Raw genomic sequence first — 18,296 nt, 5'->3', positions numbered from 1 at the left:
CCGTGGTGAATCGGTTGTGGTGTAAGAAACAACATATATCGTGAACCTTCCCGTGGTGAATCGGTTGTGGTGTAAGAAACAACATATATCGTGAACCTTCCCGTGGTGAATCGGTTGTGGTGTAAGAAAGCATCAGTGTAAGTTTTGTTCTAATTCCGAGGACAAATTGCTTCTCGACAATATATTACTCTAGATTGAATTCAAGTCTGTGACTTTTTTGCTTGTGACTTTGATTTGATGTAGAATAATCCCACTCGTTGAAGAAAAATCCAAGAATGACTATCTAAAATACAAGACAGAAACAAGTATGATTTTAAAGATTTATTTCATGGTTTCCAGTCAATACACAAGTAAACCTCGAATTCCGTCCTGTGTCAAACACTTCCTCATTTCTGTATATTTATAAAATCTTACGTTAATGTTCAGGAAAAAAAATATTTTTTTCACCCTAGGTTACCTTTAGGAGCTGACGCCCTTTCGCGGAGTCATTCTGATGAAATCATTATAGCACCTTGATTTCATCATTGTTTTGTTATAAAGACATCCTCTTATAACTTCCATAGAATACTTCTGAAACCTCCTTGGAGGAGTTTGAAAACTAAGCCATTCAAACAACTGTATGATACCAGAAAACCTGACTTTGCACTGATTGAGAACTGAGACAGGGCCCGCATAATTTCATCTAACGAAGATGCAGCAACTTTATATGTAAAATGGATTATTTTATGTAACAAACAATTTTTTTTCTGAAAGTGAGATTGATAGAACTTAAGTTAAAATAGTGTAATTATGGATATACTAACAATAAAATGGGTCCATTAATCCTGTTGATTGAATAAATGATGCTCTTGAAATATTATTTTCTAATTTTAGGCTCTATTCTTTATTTGGTTAAAAAAAAAGTTTAATTCCGAAGTCACAGCCATTTAATTTCTTAGGACACTTCAATGACCTGGTAGTTAGAACACTTGACTTGCACTCTACGAGTCGTGGAATCGAACGCTGTCACTGAACATACTCATCCTTCAGTAGTTGTGGAGTAATAAAAGAGTAGACCTAGAGCTGGTGGATGGTGTTGCATAGCTGCCTTCCCTTTATTCTATCACTTAAAAGTTAGGAATGACTAGCGCAGATAGCCCTTAAGTAGTTTTGTGTGAAATTTACCAAATAAACAATTTTAATACTAGAAATAAACGATCTTATAGCACCAAATTGTTAGTTTTTATCTAATTAGATACTCAACTTTTCGCTTTACAGCTTCTTCGGGAGCGTTCAACTAAAACACAAACCGTAACTGACAGTACAAAGCTTTAAATGGTTTAAATAATAAATTCTAATCGAGTCTAAGCACGCTATAGATTCTATTAGAAGCTAGAGAAGCCAACACATTACTTAAAGACAGTTTCACTGGACATTAAATTAGCACTACAGGGAAACAAACAATATAAAGCTGCTACAAAAAGCTTCGCTGCAGTACAAATACAGTTTGTGTTTTAATGAACGCTCCTGAAGAAGCTGTAAAGCGAAACGATGAGTGTCTAATTAAATAAAAACAACAATTTGGTGTTATAATGTTGTTTAATTCTAGTATTAAAATGTCTTCTATGCACCAATATGCACTACAGAAATTAAAGAAATAATTTATTTAATTATTGTATGAAAACAGTGAATAACATTTTATATCAGCATTGTTTGAAACTACGTACAAGTCTCAGTTATTCTTGCTTTCCTTTTTGTTGCGTAATTTAAGTTCCAGTGTTTTAATATAGCATTGTTTGAAACTACGTACAAGTCTCAGCTATTGCTGCTATCCTTTTTGTTGCGTAATTTAAGTTCCAGTGTTTTAATATAACCACTTTTTGGACGTGACGTATGAATAAACAACGTTTCTTTGGTTGTTACCATTCTTTCATCAGAAATAAACTGCATCCACTATACCATTTTTAGATCGTAAAATAGTTAATTTAGAGAAATTGTTTGAAAATAAATGTTATCATAAATCAACATTCACTGATTTATATTTTCGCTTTGATAGATTCATACCTTTAGAGTTCAAGAAGAATTTAATTCACATTTCAAGAAATCAGGCTTATAAGATAGTTATAGTTAATTCTGGGATTCATGAAGAGTTGACTATTATATAAAGGAATTTTTACAAACATAGTTCCACTTTTTGCTTGATTGATAATACCAATAAGAAGTCTTTAGAGGCGTTATATTCCTCTAAAGTTAACAAACGTTCTACAACTAAGATAATCTGTTGTACTTTGCCGTATACAGAGAAACGTGCTTTAGATTTAAAGAGAAAGACTAAAACTATCTTTAAGTTTAAAGTTTATTCTTAAATACATATTAGAGTTGTTTTTAATCCGATGTTTTCTCTAATTAGTTATCTTAAATTTGAAGATGGTGTTCTGAAAACGTATATTTCTATGTCATCTATAAAACTAAGTGTCGATGGTGTAGTCATGGCCATTTTAACTCTATAATTCGTTGTTTTAGTTCAAGGATTAAAGAGCATACACAAAATAATCCATGTAATTAGTAAGCTATAGTTCAACATGATTTACAAGACTGTGATTGACTTTCTCCATACTGACGAACATTTCAGTATTCTCGGAAGTGCTTCAGATGGAAACATATAATTACTTATAAAATGCGAGATGAAAAAAAAATATTGCTGTTTTAAGCTGAAAATCTAACAGTTTCCCAGTGAAGAAGAATAAAAATGCCTCATAAGTAAAGTAGTCTGAAATTAATGTATTTCATATTGATTGTATAACTAAATATCAAGTTGAATATTATGCACTTATTTTCTCTACAAAAGGAAAAGCAAAGCTTCTTGTATACTATAAAAAATAGGTATGCGGTATAGAATCACAGAGTTGTGTATACCTACATCTAAACTATCAATTTAATCATTTTGGAATATTCGAATCCTCACACACTATCAACTTGGAACAGGATTTACTGTATTTTGAATAGCACAAAATTCCTCATATTCTACGACTTGTGGAGCTAATGTTCATGAAGCTTAAAGTGTTTATTAAAAGTTATTTTCGAACGGTTTCTTAAACAAGTTCACGAAAAGTGTTATTGTAGCTACTGAATAATAAAACATCGCTTTCATTTTCTAAATTGCTTGCGATTATGGCTTAAAATATCATATCACCCATTTACTGGATTATACACATTAGTTTTGAAATCCATTAACATTTTTTAAAGATACAAAAGTACGTTCACTGTGGGAAAGCGGTCAGTCTAAGGACTTGCAACGCTAAAATCCGGGGCTCGATTCCCAACATATAGCCCAATGTGACTTTGCTATAAAACACACATAAACAATACAAAAGTTTAAGCAACCTTTCCTTTGGAAGTTATAAAAGCATAATGGATATAGCAATAACGAAAATTTGCATAAAATTCGCTACCAGAATAGAAACAGCACAACATATTTAAAGAAGAACTTGCTGTTATTAAGTAAGTCATAGCAATTTACATCTTGTATTAAAATGACATCACAGAGTAAGTACGGTGTATAAGTTTTGTTATCGGATTCTGTACTTGTTCTAATAGAAATCTGATGGTATAAACACAGAACTATACCAAACGTTTTATGATTCTAAGCAGAAACAGATAGTATTTGAAAACGCTGTACTCTACCAAATTGAATAAAATCGACAATTTCATTTAGTATCTGCTTGGTTTATAAACCAAATTATAATGAAAACAAACATGAGGAAATGGGGGAAATCATGTAAAATATTAGTTATTTTTTACCTTCTTGTTAAACTTTATCTTTATGCTTTATTAAGGCTCGTTCCAAAGAATAGAATCCCAGTATAAAAACGTTCCGATCTTATGTAGCCAGAAATAACTTTTTTTTTTCATTTAATATGTTGGCAAATTTACTTTTTTTACCAACTGTTCAAATAACATAGATTACGTCATTGTTTCAAATGCTTTGGGCTAAATTACACAATATCAATAAACTACCAATAATAATTAACGTACATCATCAGCATGTTCCTTATAAATCAGTGTCAGCTCTTCAAGTTTTACATATAAGCTGTAAAGAGTTGTTGGTGTAGTTCAATATATTTTCATTGTAAGGAAGGCTAGTTTTTCACGAGTTGTAGTCCTAAAGGAAAATACCAATATCAAAGAAAGCACGTGACTAATGTTCAATTAGAAGACGCCGTTTTTTTATACATTATATCGTCGTTAAGATTACGGATTTACAATACTAAAATTCGGAACTCAAATCCCCGCGGTGCACAGACAGCCCATTGTGTAGTTTCGCGCTAAAAACAACCAACCGACCAACCCACCATCGGTGACATACTACGCAAACAAAAAACTGCTAAATCTTTTGAACAGATTTGTTTTTATTAAAAGAGTGATACAGTAAGAATGTTTAATTTATAAAAGTAATAAAAATTGTAAATTTTCATTTTCACAGTACTTTTTTAATCACCTACAATATTTATAAATTTTCTCTATTTATTCATAACATTTATTACGTTTTTTTCTTTCTCTCAATAGAAAGGAATCTTTCAACGTCTCCCATACAACTACAACTTTCAAACAGTCTGAGATTGGTTGTAAATAAGTCGTTTGTTTCAAACATTGCATAATAAACTCTTCTTGCATTGCAAATTTTCGCTCTTCTCCGCTATATTTGGTGAGATTTGTTTTAAACTTTTATTACAGAATTTTTACTTTTTCAACGTAACTGACTCACATACTCTTTCATCGATATAATAATATAATCAATATACATATCTCAAGGAAGGCGAGAAAAATAATAAATAATACAATATGCCTTCAGCTTTCAATGACAATATTTAATTTCTCAAGAAACATATACAAATATCAGGCAGTAATTAATTATCACAAACTTTCTGAACTGATTTATTTGTTTCTACTTATAATGTTTGTCTAAAGAGTTAAAAAATAAATACAGAGATTAGAGAGAAAAAACAAGATAGTGGCGTTCCTGTACAAAAGCAGTTTCAAGTTACGTTTTTAAAAAAATTGTAAAATACAACAGGGAGAGTCATATTGAGAGTCGTATTTAAACAAAGATACAAACATTAGAATTGAAGTAAAAAGCACTTTAACAAACCTCAAACTTCGCAACGAAACAAAAGATACAGATGATTTTGAAAAAGAATTTATCGTTATCAATAAGAAAACAAAGAAACAATTTAGCTGAACAAAAGGATCCTACACACTTTAAAGTTTTTACTAGAGTTTTTTTAAGAGCTTTCAAGCTTTGATAACTACATGTGCGATAGTTGTGTTTCTTTTTCCGTCACACTATTGGTTAAAGCGTTACGGGGATAAAGTGTACATTAAAGCTATGGTTAGGTCACAGAAAATATATAATACCAAAAAATATACAAAATAGGATGAATGTAGGCGATTACCCTTCAGCGAAAATAAGCAAATATAAAAAAAAGTATTTTTTTAAAACCAGAAATATCGAATGGTTAGAAGCTTTTATAACTTGCTTTTAGAAATTTTAAATGACAAAAAATACGAGTTAGCGTAAAAGCCAATATAAAGATCCATCTCATAAAAAGAAGGTCAGTCCTAATGCAGTAACACAAAATAGACAAAAATTGAAACAAGTCCGCAGTGTTTTATTTCTATTGTTAATCCATGTGGATATATTTCCATATTTATGTATTTTTTGTAGCAAAAGTCCATTGAAAGTTACGTTTAAAGAATGTTGTATGTGCGTTTAAAGAAGTATCTTATTGCTTTTAAAGCATCTTTAGAAAACGAAGGAATTTGTTTCTTTGAACAGAATGTCAGTGTCTGTAGGCTATAAAAACAGATTGTTAAATGATAACTATAAACCATTTCTTTTAGTGAATTTAAACTGTAACTGCGAGATAAGGTAAGACATATTGTCATATTCGGAAGCATTTGAAAAAAATTCAAACGTACGTGTAATGTGATAATTCGCTACAACTGTTATCTAAAATAATTTACCTATATGTGTATATATATATATATATATAACCAAAACATCAATAAAATTCATCTGTAGATACGAATATAAAATACACTGCAATAAAACAAGGAAAAGAAGTCTGAAATTCCAGTGTTTTTATTCTCTCTCTCTCTATATATATATATATATATATATCTCAAAGAAAACATTGCGAACTAAATCACTTTGTTTTGGAAACAGAATAGTTCCTAATACCACAGATTTAGTCATTTTAAATTATCATTAAAATATAGTTTAAATAGGGCATTTTGTTTTCTTGCAATAAATTACATATGCGTAGCAAAAACACAGCATAATGATATTAGCTAAGGCGTAAAATCTGTCGTACCAATAAAATCTATAGTAATGTTTAAATATGAACAAACTTTTTCATACCAACTATGAACTTAGTAGAGTTGAAGAGTCTGTCGATCGTCATAAATACATTTTTTTATGATTCTATGGAAGAACAGAAGAAATTAATTAAAGTACGTAATTTCACATTTTGTTTGTTTGTTTGTAGATAAGCACAAAGTAGCACAATGGGCTAGCAACACCTGGCAACAAAACAAAAATTCTCTTCCATTAGATAAAATGCAGTTTCTTAGTAATTTGATGATGCTGATTTCAAGAATATTGTTGCCCCCCAGTGGCACAGCGGTATGTCTGCAGACTTACAACGCTAGAAACCGGGTTTCGATACCCGTGGTGGGCAGAACACAGATAGCCCATTGTACAGCTTTGTGCTTAATTACAAACAAACACAAACACTCCCCAATAAAGTAAGTCACTTCCCAAATCAAAACATCTATAATAAACATACATAAAATAATATTCCATATGATATAAGTGTTACAAGAACTTTCAGTACACAAAGCATTTTATGCCTACTACACGTATCTAGTTTTCGAGTTATGATAGATTTATTCAAATTATTTTTATATATCATGAAAATAATAACTTTATTTATTCATTGAAAATTTCATGTAAAAATGTTCAAAAACAATACATAATAGCAACATCACCTTAAAATAGTAATGAGTATAATAATATTATATACTGAAAATACATTCAGACTATGTTCAAAACTTTCATCATGATATTATTATTTTTTTTACAAAGTATCTGCTTGACTTGTTGAGCCTTTTGTGTATGTTCTCAGTTTCACGCTGAAGGAACTAAAAGTGATCTCCCACCATCGCAGGATTCCATCATCCTTGATATCGCTGTTCCATTGTAGAAATGTCTTGGTGGAAGTGCTCACCATGCTCACTGATCAATGCACCTACATCATTTAAAAATAAGTATAAATGGAAGTATAAGACCCCATTTTCCCGTAGTTCAAGCATATCATCAATCATTGCAGGATAGTTTCATCTCTGTAATCTCTTAAGAAAATTTTGACAACTAGTTCGAATGATTTTTAAGGCAGCAAGTTTTTTTCTGATTGAGTAATCATCATCCATCAGCAATTCCCAAATCTGTGGCCCAACAAGGGATCTATTCATTTTTCCTTCACTGATATCTGAAACTATTACCATCTTTGTTCATTCCTTTTACAAAGGTTAGTACTCGATATTCTGTTTCCCTCTCTCACTGACTATTCCTTCTTTTTGAAATGATTTTTATCATCTCAGTTGTCCCAGAGACACAAAATGCAACAATCTTGGTATACCCACTCTGCAGGCCTGGCAGGAATGTAATAACTATTAGATTATCACACATGCTGCATCTATGGTGATCATATTTGATGTCCTCAAGTATAATCTGCATGCTTTGATAAGTTTCTTTCATGTTCACAACATGAGCAACAGGAATCGATAGCTTAATGTTCTCATTGTGCAAAAATGCAGCTTTCAGGCTAACTTTAGATGAGTCGATAAAAAGTCTCCATTCTTGAGGATGATATTCAGTACCTACTTCTTTCATTAGTACATCAACATTTGTACATAAACACAAAGTATGTTGCATACTGTAGTGAAAAGCAAAATTTTAATGGCGACTTCGGTAAAACGAAACTTTTGTTCCTAGAGCTAATAAATTATATTGCTGTAAACGAGAACCAAGAAGTTTCCCATGCTGCTTTGATAGAGACAAGTCACAAATCAGGCTAATTAGCTCTTCTTGTATGATCAGTTTATGTTCAGGTGCCACAGGAATAGAATTACTTGATGAAGAGGATGAAGATTATTCATTATCTTCTTTGCAGGAAAACTGTTTCGCTTTCCAATTCACTGGTGGATGTGGCATTGGAAGACCAGTACCCCATGATGTACTGGTGTCACTGCAGATGCGATATCTGGATATTTAATGTATTATTTAGTTTTGCCTGAATATCCAGAAATATTAGTCATACAAAAATAACAGTCAGTTAGATGATCTTTGAGCTCACGCCATATCAAGGGAACTGTAAATGGCATACTTGCTCTTCCTGTTTAGCCACTGTGTCAAGCCAGATGTACAACAGACATGTGGAACTCAATGTTTTTCTTGCCCACCAGTTTTACACGCACAATAATGATAGTAAGCTACCTTTACCTTGTGTGTGTGATGTTTTTCCTTCGGGAAACTGTAATATATTTTCCACAAATGTAGCAGAAATTGTTTGCGTGATTTTTGCACTTTTGGACTTTACTTGAACTGGAGACAGACAGCATTTCAAATAATTTTCTAAATATTATAAAATAATTTATGTTTACGGAACTAGAGTTCAAAATATTTTAAAAAACAAAGTTTCGCAGAATTTAATTATATCTCGGGTATGATGCGAGGAAGAAGATTGGACTTTGTTTTGACTGTGTGTGTGGAACGAGGCGAAGTGACAAACTGAGTGAGTGAATAGCAAATTACGGAGAGGTGTATGACTCCGCCCTTTTTATACTCAGTCGAAGAACTTCTTGAATATTCTAGCAAACTGAGCACGTTAGAGTTTCATGATTTCCGAATAGAGCAGGTGAGCGTGGAAATGAAGCAAAAGTGGTGCATTTCGCTACAGTTATATTGAGAACAAATACATATATAAACGATATGTTTGGAATTTTACATTAGTATAATACAGTCAATATTTGAAGTTAACAAAAATGTATGCCCTTTACCCATTAAACTGTCCAAGTAAACTTAATTTAACATCATAAATCTATTGTTGGTTGCAAGGTATTTCACATAGTGCTGATAAAATACTGAGATATTATAATACTCAAAAGATAGAGGTGATAGACAAATTCTAATTGCAGTTTTGAAATCAGCACCATCAAATTACCCTTATTCTCTTGACCTTTCGCCACTAGCAAACCCCCAGTGGTAGAGTGATATGTCTGCGGACTTACAACGCTAGAAACCGGGTTTCGATACCTGTGGTGGGCAGAGCACAGATATCCTATTACGTAGCTTTATGCTTAACTTCAAACAAACAAACCAAAAGCAATTTTGTTTTTGTTCAATGTTGTCTGTCACATCTTTTGTTACTGTACTGGCCGTGATACTATTCTTTTAAACATGTCTTTCATATCCGCTTTTACTTTAATATCATTGTTCATTCCACATATTATCTGTCACATCTTTTGTTACGGAACTGAGCGTAATACCATTCTTTTAAACATGTCTTTCATATCCGCTTTTACTTTAATATCATTGTTCATTCCACATATTATCTGTCACATCTTTTGTTACTGTACTGGCCGTAATACCATTCTTTTAAACATGTCTTTCATATCCGCTTTTACTTTAATATCATTGGTCATTCATTCCACATATTATCTGTCACATCTTTTGTTACGGAACTGGGCGTAATACCGTTCTATTAAACACACTCATCTTTATATTCGTTTGAATTATCGTAAGAATATTACAGTCTCATAATAAATATCTCTTTAAAAAGGGGAACAGCTCTGTTGCTGACTTTAATAAGAAAAAATGAAGAAAAATGTCAAAGAAAGCAGTAAAAGGAAAAAACTTAGGTATTAAACACGAAAATTTGAATCAAATGTTTTAACCATTCATGAATTACAGTGAACAAATTAAAAACTATTTTGCCCCTGAAGTTTGTACATCTTTTAAAAGCGCTCGGGTTATAGGCTTTTATTCATTTCTATTAAGACTTCTTGAACCTACATGTTTTTCTAGCATCATGAGTGAACAAATTAATATGTAATTTTTTCACAGTATGTCAAATAATCCACGTGAAAAATGTTTGCCATTTAAAACACGTTCGAAAAATACAGAAAACAGTTTTAGTGGTCAGTCGGCATAACTTAGTTTTTCACAGCATATCTTTTATAAGAATAGTATGATTAATTAATAATAATGTTGGAGCAGGATTGTAACACGCTCACACCCAGTGAAAAGTTAAATCATGTCTGTTTTAAAGTGTAATTGTATACTTTTATTTTTCTCAAACGAGTAGAATAATTGCAATTCACATTTCATGTGAATACAATTTTTTTGATGACTACAGTAAGCGAGATCCTTTAACTTCAGGGTTGTTTTGGTAATTTTGAGGTATAACATAGAAAGTAATTCATAAAATCAGATGTTTGGATCTTTTGTCCCGATGTTAAACGATATTGGAAACAAAATCCTTCTTTAAGTATGTGGTATCTTTTTTTTTAAAAAGTATGTTGGAGTATTTCATTATATGCAAATTAAAATAATCATTGACGTGATTAGTTCTAATTTTAATGATCAACAAGAATAAACTTATGATGTGGGTTTGGTTACCAATAAATTTTGTTAAATTTGTCACTAATTTTGATCTCACCATACTATTTGGAATTAAACCTGGCCTTTGTTGAGTTTCATGGTAGATGGGCAGCTTTTTTTAATTGCTATATTTTATTAAATATCTTTTAGGATTAGTTGTTGTTATAATAAAAAACAATTAGATGATTTATCTCTGTAATCAATTGTTCAGTTTGTTTGTTTGTAATTAAGCACAAAGCTACACAATGGGCTATCTGTGCTCTGCCCACCACGGGTATCGAAACCCGGATTTTAGCGTTTTAAGTCCGCAGACATACCGCTGTGCCACTGGGGGGCAATTGTTCAGTATAAGTTAACATTGAAATTACAACAATTACTAGCTGAATTACTTCTATTCATAAGAATTTCATTATTGGTGTAGTATTTTTAATCACCAATCCTTCAGATCATATCATGTTTTTTATGTTTTGCTGCTGATATATAAATATGAGGAAATATTCAAAGCCCTACGTAGAAGCAACATATTGTTCTATGTGAACTTCTGCATATAAACTAAAAAAGGGTTAAAAGTTGGATATGTTTTTTATATGTGTTCTATTACTCTTTTGGGAAGGATCACAAATATTTGTTAGCACGTGGAGACAGAATGATATAATATTTTTGAAATATGGAGTTTAATGCTAAATTATTATATAAAGGAAGTCCACATTTTATTCAAGTAGCTCTTGATATTGTTACGCAACATTTGTTAAACATATTTGATTAAGATTTAATTAATGATAACAATTAATATTTGCAGTTTTGAAATTTATGCTATTCATTAGTACTCTCAGACTTCAATATCCCAACTTAATAAAATCAGTTGAGCATTAGCTGATGTGAATCCAGTTTTCACTTGAACCATAATTCTTTTGAAATTCCCCGTTGTTTCATAAAACTACTTCATTTTTTCTATTGTATTAAATTACATGTATACAATTAAAAGTTTAGAACTACAACAGAAAACTGTAACAAAAATTGATAAGTATCTGCATGAATGTATAAATAAAGAAAATAAATAATTAAAAACAAGTAAAATTATGCACTGTAGCTCAAAGACAATGGATTATTAGTATAGAATTTTAGCTAAATTTTGATGGCAAATAGTACTTATATTTATATTATAATTATTATTGAGTTTGAAACAAGCATTGTGATTTTTCTCAGAAATTCCTGTTGCTTTCTTCCTAAAAATATGATATCCTTGTTCACGAAAAGTCAATTATGAAATTGCTGTTCTTCTTGAAATAAAGCTCGATGTCAGAGTTGTAAGTTTATAAATCCACCAGTACTTTCTCTGGCCAACATGAAAAACAAAAAAACAACAACAACAACAAAAAACTGCAGCATTACAAAACCCATCTCTTGTCAAACTCAAGACACGCTACACCTTATACTGCTCAAAACATACAACCATCAGGATGTTGGCAAAACTCATACAACTTTTAGAGAATGGTATAACAACCACAAATCCTATGGCAAAACTAAAACGATCTTTATGTTAATATACATTTTAACCACCTTGGCTTCTTTCCATGACATATTTCTCAATTTCTCATTGGTATTGAGCCCGGGTTTAATTGAAAAGCCGAAAGAAAAATAAATAAGTCTATTAGTTCAAAATTTAAACAATGTCAGCTTAAACAGTATGTACCTTGACCCCCGGTATCAGTGATGTTTGTCTTTAAACTTAAAGTATTTCTGAAAAAATCTTAGAAAATTATATTTTTCAAGCGAATTTCATTATTATTGCATTAATAATGTTTTAACTGTTACAACTTAATTTAAACTATTTCTATCTATGCCTTATAGTTTTTACTTAATATATATATATTTTATGTATCACAACTACGGTACTACTTACAGTAGGAATGGGTTAAATGTACAATATGTGCCATACAAATTGAAATCTCAAACACACTGCAAAGAGCATGTAACTTAAACTTTACAAGCACTTTACACGCACTGTTGAGTAGTAAACAGACCAAACTGCAAAGTAACAAGCCACAAAGTTGTCAGTCTGACGTTATTGGAATGGCATAGCTCTCTCCTGCCTTCACCTTATTCAAATCTGAAAGCACATGAGTGAATTACGCTACCTTAACTAAGAGCGTTTTTCTTAGTTTTAATTGGCAATAACCAGTAAAAATAATAACCATTTTGCAACACTACTAACGAGTAAACAATACACTAGTAGCCATATTCTATGATCACGAGTGCATTCTGTGAGTTGCCAAGTAACAACCCACCATCATATCACGTGCAGTTGCATGATTGCTTATGCGCACACACTATGTGATGAGTCTTCAGCTGTATCAGCTAGGTAAAAAAACATGGACTATGCAGATTCTCTAGATCTAGGTTTTAACTATGATTTAACCTTTGAAAGTGAAGTTTCCCATTCTATACATTTGACTCGAGAGTTCTGTATTGGATAAAGCAATACTATTATAGCAGTCAGTGCCTAAAACATGAGTCTCCAAAGTCTGAGATGGCTTTTCTCGAGGGCTCTGGACTAAAAACCAGAACGATAAGTTTTATAATTTACCTTTGATTGTTTTCAAATTAAATGTCACCTATTGACATCTAAGGTTGTACATGAGAGCAATGCGATTTTTAAATTATGCCTTTCAAGGAAAAAAAATAACAGAAAAGGAGAAAAAAATTATGTTGATAACCTAGAAAAGTCTTTGTCTCAACGAAGAGAGCATTACTGCAAATATAGAGCCTTAACAATTATAGAGCCGATACAAGCCTTAACCATTAATCCAGCCAAAGAAAAGGTTGTTACTCTGACTAGATGGAAGAGAAACTTACCAAAGTTATCAACAAAAGTGAAGAAATTTCGAGATATAACTGTAAGAAAAACTACGAGAAGGATAGACCTAGAACACAGTCACCCTCGATACTTAGCGCCAAGTAAAGCTACGAGAAAATATGCCTAAAGCCCATTCTCTCTCGAGACTTAGAAGCAAAAATAAAGCTATTAAACAAGTGTAAAAAATTACAATAAGAAATTAAGAAGTAGGAATGAGAGCACCAAAAAGTAAGGAAACAAGGCAGTAATGGGTGGGATAACATTATAACACTTGGTGATTTTTGACAAGGTGCAACCTCATAGTGTTGTAATCTTATCCCGTCTATTATTCCTACCTTGTTGCCTTACATTTTGGTGTTTCCATTCCCAATTCCTAATTTTTATTTAAAACCTTTTTACATTTTTATTGTTAGATTTGATTTTTTAAATGTTTTATTCATATTTCACTTTTACTGTTCATGTATCATTAAGTGTTTTTGTTTATAAATCTCAAAATTGTTCTAGATATTACTTCTCGAACAAAAACATACTCCTGTAAGCCGTTTTTAATCAATACGTAACAACACGTAATAAATTTGATTACTCTAGCCAATTCATATTGTTATCCATTTATATTTATCACAATACTTGACTGCTCTTAATTTCGTTACATACAAAAGTTACATGTCTCTCTAGTTCTTTCGTTTTTGCTAAAAATTATTTTCTTCAAATTCAAAAAGTCAGACTTTTCTCTCTCCTTTTAAAATTCGAAAAAGAAAAACGATACCCGTAATTCTATATCTTTTTCAATAGATAAAGAAAACTAGGCTATTTTGCTAAAATATGCGAATAACATTTTATTTTGATCTTCTTTTTTAGTTGGAATGTTCTTAAACAAGTGTACGATTATCATATTTTTAAATATCGTGTTCTAGGTTCAAGAAAACCTTAATTATACACCACTTCAAAATGCCAGTTGATATTTGTATTGAGAAAAATCGTTTTATTTTAAACACATAAACATTAAAGAAGACAGGATTACATCAGCTTATACACCAACGTTGATATTTGTTATGGTATTTTAAATTTCTGAACGCATATACGTTTTTGAAACGACAGAATACAAACTTTTAAAATGTACAAAAAGAGAACATTCTGTAACCAACAAACCCCTGTAATAATTGCATTGATTATTACTATCTATAATTATAGTTCTTATAAATATGTTTTCAATAAGAAACTATTTTATAAAACTCATTTTTAAGGATAAAATATAAGAATCTCTAACAGAGAAAAAAAATTTTAATGTTAATCAGCTCACATAAAATGTTCTTTCATTGGTTAAATAAAGAGTATTCAACTTTTTGCACATGCAATGTTAAAATGTGTTTAAATATGACAAAAAAACTACAGCTACATGAGGCAAAAGTAGCTTAAGTCAGAAATCAACAAAATTCAATAAACAAAATAATGCATATAAATAAACAATAAAGAATAAAACATTAAACACAATTTTAAAATCAAAATAACTCAAAGACATGGAGAACAAAGTGTTTTAAGTTTTTGAATGAGATAATACTTTATTACATATTCTAGGTTAAAGGAGAACACCTCTAGAGGTGATATTATTTTGTAAATCTCAAATATTATAAAATTTAAACTTGTATTTATATTATATATCTATTTAATGTATGTGATTAGTGAAGTATCAAAACTGTTTCTCAGACTTTTTTAATATTGTATCAAGCATTCTGTTTTTAAAATAAATCTCGCTACATCTTATGAACATATCATTAGGTACACTGTATGTTACATAACATCAGTAAGTATGTCTTTGTAAGTAGATATAACTTACACTTCGTTGGTGACACAAACTTTAAATTATTCACTCAAAAACAATATAGAAAATAAAAAAAATTAATTTTATGTCATCACTTAGATAGTAATCTCACCCAATTATTGGGTCTGGCGTATGAGATTACAATGTAAGTGTATTCTGTTTGCTGTACTTCTTTCACAGAACCGTTATCATTGAATAGATAAACAAGCAAACTATCAAAACACCATAGCTTTTTATATGTTTAACTTTGTAAATACGTGATGCTGAAGTATCTCTTGCAGTAAAATATTTACTTCAGTGTTTTTACACAATCAAATTTCACCGACAGAGCAAAGCTCCAAATAAAATTTAATTCATAATTAACGACACAAGGAAATGTTTAGAGAAGCAACTCTTTTACTGCACTGGAACATAAATGTTTAAAGCATTAGCTACATTTAAAGCATTAGCTATTATCTGATAGAATTGTAGTCTATCTTTCAGGATATGCTTATGAGTGTTCGAGTAATATTATGCATTAATTTGGAAAACCCTATTGTTTGTGTCAAAATGTTTTTGTTTCTCTGTACTTCTTAATTTCAGGGATAAACCAATCTGCTAATAATACTGCAAATATTTCAGTAATATTGCGTAATTGATACCAACTCCACAAATTGTCTTTGGTATTGCATCAGAAGAGATCTGCCACAGACAACATTTAGACAAAATTCTAATGTAACTTATTTCTAACGAAATCCTTATTGGGCAAGTTAGTAGTAAGGTGCTTAGGATTATCGTCAATTGCGCAGTGATATTTCACGATATTGTTGAACAGCTGCACGATATTTCTGCTGCTTTTTAACCTTTGAAATGTGGTTAAAATATTTAGTAGATACACAAATACATACATCTAGCTTCCTCTATATCGGTTTATGTAAATTATAGTGTATAATAGTAGGTGAACATTTGCTTTAACTATCGGCACACACGCTTACAAATTTAATATTGGTGCAGGACTTATAAACATGTTGGCCAACGAGCTCATGTGATCACTGTGTTTTTTTTTTTGTATAATGATCAGTTATTATATCGGTAGGAAAGTTTCCAACTTAAAATCGGTTAGTAGATCTCTGTTCGCGTGACGTATTAAAACAAAATTGAAACAGGTAAATCCCGCCAAGTAAAGACAGCGAAAAAGTAGGATCTCAACTTGTTAGGTAACCGAAACGAAGATAAAGAAACGAGCAGAAGTAATCCCACCCTATTGTTTATAATCAGCCAACTTTAAATTCCGATTTTTAGTTCTGTAATTGAGGTGAAAAAAAAATTAACATCATGTAAATTTATATTGATTGTACCTAAATCAATAATAATAAGCGATTTATATTACTACAGCAAACGTCTATAAGAATACTGGGTCTTTATAAACATGGTCTACTTACATGAGAACTTGATCAGCATAAAAACATATTTTCCTAAAATAATGTTTCACATTAAGAACTCAGGAGGCATCATGGAACATTACACTAGCGTGTGTACCACATACATAAACACCTATAACTTTAGCAACTTATTTCAATTGGACTAATCTACTTATCGAGTTATCTATATAAAGTTTTACTTTTGCTTTTGGAAGGGTAGGAGGAAACAGTATTCAAGCAGTATATATATTTGTTTGCCTATGTACTGACATGCTATTTTTCAATACCAGAAGAACACTGACGCTCACTTCTCTATCTATGAAGCAGAAAGAGGGTAAATGTTTCACGTATGTTTTATATTTATTTTCCTTGCAACTGCGATAAAGGTACTGAAGAAACTTGTTGCCTTAGGCCTGTCTTATCACGTACTCTATACTCTTATTGGCACCAGTCTGAGGAGCAAGCATGCGTAGTTCACGATTATTTTTAAATGTTTAATTCCTTTCATAACATTATTTCTTTTTTTAGTTTCTATGAGAGATTACATTAAACACTAATATAATAATGAAGATATTTTAATGTTATTTGCTTCTAATTTATATTACTTGATTCAAGCTGAAAGATGAGGCGCCGAAAAAAGGCACAGAAAAGTTGACACCATTGTAAAAATGGTAAACATAATCAAGCACACGCGGTCGATCACCATGGCAGCAAATTTCCACTCTCCTATGATTTCGTTTGCGCCATCTTCGTCCCGTAAATGATTTGTGATGAAGCGAAGTTCACGCGTGATCGAACTAAGTTCTCTTTGCGTAGTAATACAAGAATGTATAGCTGAGCTATCGTCATTTGAAGGAACGTGTAAGTAGCCAGGTGTAGAGTAAGCTGTCCGAAAGTCGTCGTCGATTTCCAAGACGTTGGCTAACAAGCTTCTGGAAGAACGCTCTTTTAGTTCCAATTCCTTCATTTTTTTGTTGAACAGTACTCTTTTTTCTTTCATTTTTCGACTTGGTCTGCTCATACGTAATATCCATGGAAGCCAAACAAGGAATAAGGATTTTATCTAAAGATAAAAATAAAAGTAAATTTCTAATAACTTACACCATTACAAACTGAAGGAACTAACATAAGAAAGCCCCTGAAAGAAGAGGTATTTCACATATGATATGCAAAAAAAAAATCTTCATTATCGAAATAATAATATGCTATGGAAAATGTAGAGTGCATTAAATAAAAGTTTTTATATAAATATATCTCAAAATTAATATAAGACGTATATTTAAAACCATCGAATGAAAAGTCAGTAATCAGATGCATAAACTACCTGCTAATATTCACTCCTGGTCACCTGATAAAATTCCAAGGGATAAGTCATTAATTATGTTCGTTTGTTTGTTTGTTTGTTTGTTTTGGAATTTCGCGCAAAGCTACACGAGGGCTATCTGCGCTAGCCGTCCCTAATTTAGCAGTGTAAGACTAGAGGGAAGGCAGCTAGTCATCACCACCCACCGCCAACTC

The 18,296-nt window shown here is 31.3% G+C and overlaps 1 protein-coding gene across 9 annotated transcripts in view; it reads right to left on the bottom strand.

Annotated features, from left to right (window-relative positions):
• Positions 1-16,414: 16,414 nt before the first annotated feature.
• The window catches only part of LOC106473452 (neuronal acetylcholine receptor subunit alpha-7-like), a 146,710-nt gene continuing 144,828 nt past the window's right edge, over positions 16,415-18,296 (bottom strand). For all 9 annotated transcript variants that reach the window (XM_022402923.1, XM_013934136.2, XM_022402941.1 and 6 more), the window contains one exon: positions 16,415-17,841. In XM_022402923.1, the coding sequence (XP_022258631.1) occupies positions 17,389-17,841 (453 nt within the window). In that variant the 3' untranslated portion in view covers positions 16,415-17,388. The remainder of the gene's footprint in view (positions 17,842-18,296) is intronic.

This window comes from Limulus polyphemus, unplaced genomic scaffold (genome assembly GCF_000517525.1).
Source record: "Limulus polyphemus unplaced genomic scaffold, Limulus_polyphemus-2.1.2 Scaffold130, whole genome shotgun sequence".
In the NCBI taxonomy this organism is placed as follows: Eukaryota; Metazoa; Arthropoda; class Merostomata; order Xiphosura; family Limulidae; genus Limulus; species Limulus polyphemus.
This window is presented reverse-complemented; position numbering and strand designations above follow the sequence as displayed.